General features: G+C 54.3%; 1 protein-coding gene across 6 annotated transcripts in view; it reads left to right on the forward strand.

The window, feature by feature from the left end:
* The window catches only part of SMARCA4 (SWI/SNF related, matrix associated, actin dependent regulator of chromatin, subfamily a, member 4), a 78111-nt gene that overhangs the window by 66406 nt on the left and 4237 nt on the right, over nucleotides 1-7468 (forward strand). For 3 of the 6 annotated variants that reach the window (XM_021717975.1, XM_021717978.1, XM_008068878.2), the window contains 2 exons: nucleotides 6091-6196; nucleotides 6530-6631. In XM_021717975.1, the coding sequence (XP_021573650.1) occupies nucleotides 6091-6196; nucleotides 6530-6631 (208 nt within the window). Of the gene's footprint in view, nucleotides 1-6087; nucleotides 6197-6529; nucleotides 6632-7468 lie in introns of all 6 variants that reach the window. The other 3 variants (XM_021717977.1, XM_008068877.2, XM_008068879.2) reach the window with 1 other exon arrangement.

Raw genomic sequence — 7468 nt, forward strand, 5'->3', positions numbered from 1 at the left:
CCTCCCAAAGGCACGGGATTACAGGCTGAGCCACCGAGCCCGGCTAATTTTTTTTTTTTGGCAGAGATGGAAGTTTTGCTATATTGCCTAGGCTGGTGTTGAACTCCTGGGCTCAAGCAGTCCTCTCGCCTGGGTCACCCAAAGTGATGTGAGCCATCACACCCAGCTCCAATTCTGTAATTCTGTTTTAAGGACAAACCCAATAACATACTTAAAGGGACAGGTCAGTTAGACCTTTTGGTCCTATGTGTTAGAAACCCACTTAAAACCCTCTTAGGCAGAGAAGGGGTGTGCTTTTGGCTTGGAGGTGGCTGAGGAGTTGTCAGTGGCTTCCTAGAAGGTGCACTCTCTGGAATCAGCTTCCTGCCACAGTTCTCATCGCAGCTAGTTCTTGTCTCCCATGGATTGGGGCTCTGTCCTCAGGGCCTCATGATCCGAGGACAGAGAGCTTTGCTTCGGCTCTTGGTAGAAAGTCCCAGGAAAGGGCTCGGACTGGCTGCCTTCATCCTGCCCAGTTATCAGCTTTGCCCCAGGAGCGGGTTAGGATATGACAACAGGCAGTCCCTACCAGATGCTACATGGCAATGTGGAGAAGAATGCGCTCCACAGGAAGGCAGCCACTTTTTGGGCAAGTTAAATAATAAATGTGTCAGACCGGACGCAGTGGCACATGCCTGTAATCCCAGCACCTTGAGAGGCCAAGGCGGGAGGATCACTTGAATCCAGGAGTTCAAGACCAGCCTGGGCGACATAGTGACACCTCGTCTCTATAAAAAATTAACCGGGGCATGTTGGTACCTGTAGTCCTAGTCATTCAGGAGGCTGATGCAGGAGGATCACTTGAGCCCAAGAGTTGGAGGCTGCAGTGAGCTATGATCTTGCTACTGTACTCCGGCCTGGGTGAGTTTATCTCTAAAAAATAATAATAAAGGAACCCACCAAGTCTGCTTGAGCTCCCAGAAGAGCTTGTGATACTGGTTAGTCCTTCTCCCACAGTCACACATGTTGCTGCCAATGCTTATCACTGAAAAACTGCCCTGGAGCCCAGCAGGTCAAGGCTATGGTGCAGTGGCTCATACCCAGTAATCCCAGCTCTTTGGGAGGTGGAGACGAGAAGATTGCCTGAGTCCAGGGGTTCCAGATGAACCTGGGCAACTTGGCAGTACCTCATCTCTACAGTAAGTCAGAAAATTAGCTGGGTGTGGTGGCGCACGCTTCTGATTCTAGCAACCATGGAAGGATTGCCTGAGCCCAGCAGGTCAAGGCTATGGTGGCCGTGAGCGTGTCACTGTACTCTAGCCTGAGCAACAGAGTGAGACTGATAAAAAATAAACAAGCCAGGCTCGGTGGCTCAGCCTGTAATCCTGCGCCTTTGGGAGGCTGAGGTGAGTGGATCGCCTGAGCCTGTGGGTTCGAGACCCGCCTGGGCAGCGAGACCTCATCTCTACAATAAATCAAAAAATCAGCCGGGCGTGGTAGCACATGCCTGTAATTCCGGCTACTCGGAAGGCTGAAGCAGAAGGATCGCCGGAGCCCAGCAGGTCGAGACTACTGTGGCCGAGAGCAGCCACTGCACTCCAGACTGAGTGACAGAGTGAGACTCCAACTCAAAAAATAATAATAATAATAATAATAAACTGCCCTGGGGCTAGACTTGAGGAAGAGGGGCTCCAGCAAGGCCTTGGTCACTCTCAGCCCTGCTGCGGATCATGTCCTTTCTCGTGGTGGGGTCAGAGCACGTGAGATTGAGGAGACCCCTGCTCCAGGAGTTGGCATCTGGAGGCAGGGTGATTGTAGCAGCACTGGTTGTTGCCACACCAAGGGAGAGCCCCACAGGAGGCATCGGGCCTTGGCAGGCACTTTGCTCCCTGTCCGAGTTGGCTTTATGGGGCTGGTCCCACTGCTCAAGATTCTTCCAGGACCTTCCAGGCAGGCCTTGGAGCATTTCCAGGCAGCTCTGCACCTGCTGCAGCTGTTCTTCAGAACGTGTGTCACAAGGACAGGAGACTACCAGGGGCCCCTGGCAGATGTGCAGATGACCACTTTGAGTGGGGGCAGTGAGGTGCCTCAGAGGCAGTTGTTGAGACTCAGGTTCAGACTCTGCTCTGTGACCCTGAAACTTCCAGTCTTGGCCACCCTCACTCATTTCTTTCTTCAACCAGTGTTGATTATCATTTACTGTGTGCCAGGCCTTGTTGTAGATGCCTGGGAGAACAGTGTGTAATCAGGCCCAGCTTGTATCCTGTGGCTTGTGCTGATCGGGAAGACAGTGGGTGCTGTTGGGGACCATGAGAACTGCCATGAGAAAAGTTCCTAAGGGTGACCAGCTTCATGTCTTATGGGAACGGGAGCAATGGGAAGCTTCTAGAAGGAAACAGAAGACCTCTGTGACCCTGGAATAGGCAAGGGTTTCTTTAACAAGACAGGAAAAAGCCCCAGTGATAAAAGGAAATGTTGGTAAATTGGACTTCATTGAAACTCAAGCCCTGTTTATCTACGCACATCATGAGAGAGAGAACAGCCGTGAACTGGAGCAGGTGACTGCAGTCGACACATCCAGCCAGCTACTCCCAGAGACAGGTGCAGAGGTGGGCTCGGGTCCTACTTGAGAGGGCCAGAATGACCAGCAACCTGTGAGCCAGTACTTGCCTGCATTACGCGTTGAGGAAGTTGGATTAGAATCACAGACAAATGGTGGTTCCCTCCCAGTTAGTAGAATGGTTACAAGAGCCACTTGCCTGCTAGGGGCCCAGCTCCCGCACGGCGTCTCCCAAAGCGAGCATTTCCCACCCTTGGACCCAGCATTTGTGCTCTCAGATACATTCCCAAGGAAACCGCAAACCAAACTTTTGTACACACATGTCTGTGGCCACTTGCTCATGATGGCCAACCTTGGACACAGCCCATCAGAAGGCACTGGCCACGTTGGCTGTCATGTGCCCCCCACGGGAGCTGCTGCTTCTCTCAGCATTAGGACAGTGATGGGGGGCATCTGGGCCAGGTGTGGGAGCACCCCTGTGTGATCCTATGACATTGAGGTTAGGAAGCAGCTAGGCTCAGCCAGGACCAGAGTCCAGGATCTCCCTGAGCAGGACTGGCGGGAGGTCCTAGCCTCTTGCTTAGGGTTTGGGCTTAATGTGGTCTGTCTGGTATATAGAGGTGTGGGGACCAGGTGCGGTGGCTCACACTTGTAATCCCAGCACTTTGGGAGACTGAGACAGGAGGATTGCTTGAGCCCAGGAGTTCGAGACCAGCCTGGGCAGCATAGCAAAACCTTGTCTCTGCAGAAAGTAAATACATTAGCCAGGCATGTCTCTAGTCCCAGCTACTTAGGAGACTGAGGTGGGAGGATCACCTGAGCCCAGAAGGTCAAGGCTGTGATGAACCATGGTGGTGCTACTGCACTCCAGCCTGGGCAACAGAGTGAGACCCCCCAACTCAAAAAAAAAAGTGTGGGCTGGGTAGTGTGGGGAGTCAGTGAGAACTTGAGGAGGCGGGTAACACTTGCACTGATCTGGGTTCCCTGGGGAACAGGCCCCAAGGTGGATGTGGGCAGGGAAGCTAGAGATTAACACCAGAAATGGCAAGTGTCTGTTGGGGGAACTTGGAGTGGGGGAAGTTGCATTGTATCCCCTTTAAGGTGGCACCTCACCTGCTGTGGGCACCCCTGGGGGAGGTTCCTCCAGCAATCTTTGAGGATGACAGGGACTTCTCAGCACTTCTGCACCTGCAGTCTTAGGGCAGCAGCTTTCTAGGAGGCTCTCTGAAAGCAGGTGTCTCTTTCCCTCCCTCCCACACACTAGAGAAGTGTCCTCAGCCTGGCTCCGGGTGGCCTTCATTCCTCCCAGAGGCCTGTGGGGCCTGTGCTCTCTGACCCTGCTGTTGGCTGCAGTACCTCCTTCACCAAAGGAGGGGAGAGCTTGTTTTGAACTGTCTGCTGCGTCACAGCACTGGGTCCCACTTCCTGGGCTTCCCTAGGGAGCTGCCCTTGGGCAGTGCCACAGTGTGCAGTATATCTCTGTCCCTATGGGCAAGGGTATTCAGGCCAAGGATCTGTCTCGTTGCCAGCCGTGAAGTGAGTTGAGAGGGTCACAACGGGCATTCCTACAATTGAGGTGGATGGACAGCTGTAGCAGACATTGCTCTTAGTGAGAGAACTGCCTGGGGACTTGAGTTGTCACACCTAAGCTGCTGGTGTCCTGCCTTGGAGCGTAAGGACAGCTTGCACTGTGCATCCCATTGGTACAGGGTAGTCCTGCTGTTGTCTACAGAGAGGAGAGAGGAGTGCCTCTTGCCTAGAACATTCCACAGAAGGGAAAACAGGATATGAGGGCAAGAGGGTTCGGCTCTGCCTGAGCTGCAGGACAGGAATTTTCCAATTCATAGGAGAGCGAGTGTCTTTCTCCAGGGCTGAAGCTCGCAGCACATGAGCCTGCTATGTTCTCATGTTCTGACTTAGGAACTGGCTTTAACAGTTTCAGGTGCCTGTGGCTGAACCAGGTACCGGCCTGTCCATGAGAGCAAGGAGACAGGTGCTTCCAGGGAGGCTGCAGGTGGGAACGCTGGCTTAGAAGGCTCAGGGGCCCATGCACAGGGCCAGAAAGGGAGGGGAGGGGAGGCAGCACTTCCTGAGCAAACTCTGGGCATCCCATGTCCCCATGGATGCTGGGATAGGACAGACCTGGAAGGCAGGCTATGTCCAGACAGGGCAGGATGTGCTGGGATGTATACCTCAGTCCCTCACCAGAATAGCTGGAAGGACACCATACCGACCTCAGAGCTGGGGTGTGTGAAACATCCTGGCCCTGCACAAGGAAAGGGTGATGGAGGGTGTCAGGCAGGGGAGGCACAGGGACTGGACTCCAGCCATTGTCTGTTGGGCCTGCGTCTAGGAGTCTCCCACATTGGGGCCGGGTCAGGGCCTTGTGACGTACAGAAGCACAGAAGGGGGCTGCAGGCCTCATGAGCTTACAGTCATGTGTCTGCCCCTTGGTGACATTGGGAAGGTGGTGGCCTCCAGTGACAGGAACTGGGAAGCTACCACATTGTCACTGCTATCTTCCAGGGCTGTAGAGATGAGAATGAGGTGGACCCAGGACACCCTGATGGAAAGCAGAGACAGCAGGACAGGGTGGGATGGGTTGGGCTCTCGCGTATGCAGAAAGGTTAGAGGCCTAGCTGTGTCCTCAGGCAGGGGGACTTCCAGCCCCAGGGTTTTCGGGCACACGTGGGGTGGCAGGCGGGTGAGGGGGTCCTGAGGTATATCCTCTGGAATTGTCTTGAAAGGAACATAAGGAAAGAAGCAATGCTGGTGAGCAGGCAAAGTTGCCGGGACCAGCCAGGCTCGCCCTGTGGCAGCCTTGGAGAGCATCTGCCACCTCTGAGCAGGAAACCGTGCTCTGGTCATGTGTGCAGAGGAGAGGCATGGTGTCTGCACTCTGTTGCTTGGGTCTTGAGGTGCCTGTGCCCTCCCCAGGTCTTCTCACCACTGGCCCTTTCTCGAGGGAGGATTGGGGGTGGCACGGCCTGGGAGCGCCAGGAAAGAGTCAGGTGCCCAGCCAGTCTCATCTCAGTGCTAGCTCTTCCTTCCCTGCTCCTAAGAGGAAGGCGAGTGCCCTCAGTGACGGTCTTCAGCCTCTTGTGGGAACTTGTGGGGGCTCTTCCCAGGCTTCTGCCATGTTCTTCTAAGGCAGCTAGCACACAGTGTGGCCTGCGAGACATATAGCATGCCTGTGGGAACATGGGCTCTGAACACACCATATGCAGGGCTCTTAACCTGAGCAGGCTCGATTCTCATCCGTGTAGACAGTGGCACCTTGTGGAAAACTCATGTGTCAGTACCATGCTAAGGGCATGCTGGCTGCTCCTCCAGAGTGCAGGAGTTACACAGGTCTCCAGTGAGCACAGAGCGCATTCTAGGGGTCTCTGTGGTTGCCTCAGGAATGTTCCAGTAGCCACAAGACAGCATATGCGCAGGAGATAGCTCCTGTGTCTGCTGTCAGTGTCTCCTCTCCTCAGTCCTCAAATCATGAGGGGCCTCTGGGGCTGCTTGACCTGGGAGTGAAGCGTTCTTGTCCTGTCTTGCAGCAGCAGTGGACGTCAGCTCAGTGAGGTCTTCATCCAGCTGCCCTCGCGCAAGGAGCTGCCCGAGTACTACGAGCTCATCCGAAAGCCCGTGGACTTCAAGAAGATCAAGGTAACCTCGTGGCATGGGCCCCCACCAGCCCTGAGGGAGTTGGAGCCGGGAGCACCCCCAGCTGCAGGTTGGGCTGTGGGCCACCCGGTCAGGGACTTGGTCACGGACTTTGGGGTTCTCTGTGGCCAGTGTCAGGGGCTTCTTGGAGACTTCCTTGCCCTTGGGCTTCCACTGTGCGACTCCTGCGTCTGGCATCCTGCATGTGCAGGGAGGCCAGGGGCCTGCTGCGTCCTAACAGGCAGAAGGATTCCTGGCCCTGGGACCCCCAGGCACATGTGGGGTGGCAGGTGGGAGAGGGGGCTTCTGAGGTAAGCCCACCCCTCCCGCCCCCAGGAGCGCATTCGCAACCACAAGTACCGCAGCCTCAACGACCTGGAGAAGGATGTCATGCTGCTGTGCCAGAACGCGCAAACCTTCAACCTGGAGGGCTCCCTGGTAAGGAGGCACTGCATGGGGCTAGGGAACACTCCCAAGTGGCAGCTCATGGCTGGGCTGGAGCTAGAAACATCACCTTCTTTCCTAAGGGATGGGACAAAAAAACCTCCCACCAGCTTGGAATGTGTTACAAATTGCAAACAATACAGCTATATTGCAGGAAGTAAAGGCAAGATGGTAGAAGGTTCCTTCAGGCAGGTGGCCCTGTGAGCAGTATGCTGGGCACTGAGTGTGTGGGAGTTTTATTTTAACCCTTTGTATTCCAGTGTCCCCTCTCGGGGGACATAAAGGGGTTGCTGGTGATTATATAGGACAAACTTAGGCCAGTGCTCATTTTTCAAGTTATGTGTTTCCTTGAAGTATTCCATTCAAATTGCATGAAAAAGCAACAAGAGTATATACTGAGATATGTACAAAAATATCAGCTGGCATTATGTAGAAAGAGTGTGTAAAGTGCTTGCACAGTGGGTGTACAGACTAGACAACAAATTACTTTTTTATTTTTTTTTTGAGTCGGAGTCTCACTCTATTGCCCAGGCTGGAGTGCAGTGGCAAGCTTGTGGTCACCACAGCCTCATCCTGCTGGGCTCATCCTACAGTAAAATAAAAAAAATTAACCGGGCGTGGTAGTGCACACCTATAGTTCCAGCTGCTTGGAAGTCTGAGGCGAAAGGATCGCTTGAACCCGGCAGGTCATTTCTGGGGTGACCGTGAGTATGCCACTGCACTCCAGCCTGGGCAACAGGGTGAGACTCCAACTCAAAAGAAAAAAGTAAAAGAAGCCGGGCTCGGTGGCTCAACCTGTAATCCCGCACCTTTGGGAGGCTGAGGTGAGTG

Source organism: Carlito syrichta, unplaced genomic scaffold (assembly GCF_000164805.1).
Source record: "Carlito syrichta isolate Samal-C Ts95f unplaced genomic scaffold, Tarsius_syrichta-2.0.1 Scaffold311628, whole genome shotgun sequence".
Classification (NCBI taxonomy): domain Eukaryota; kingdom Metazoa; phylum Chordata; class Mammalia; order Primates; family Tarsiidae; genus Carlito; species Carlito syrichta.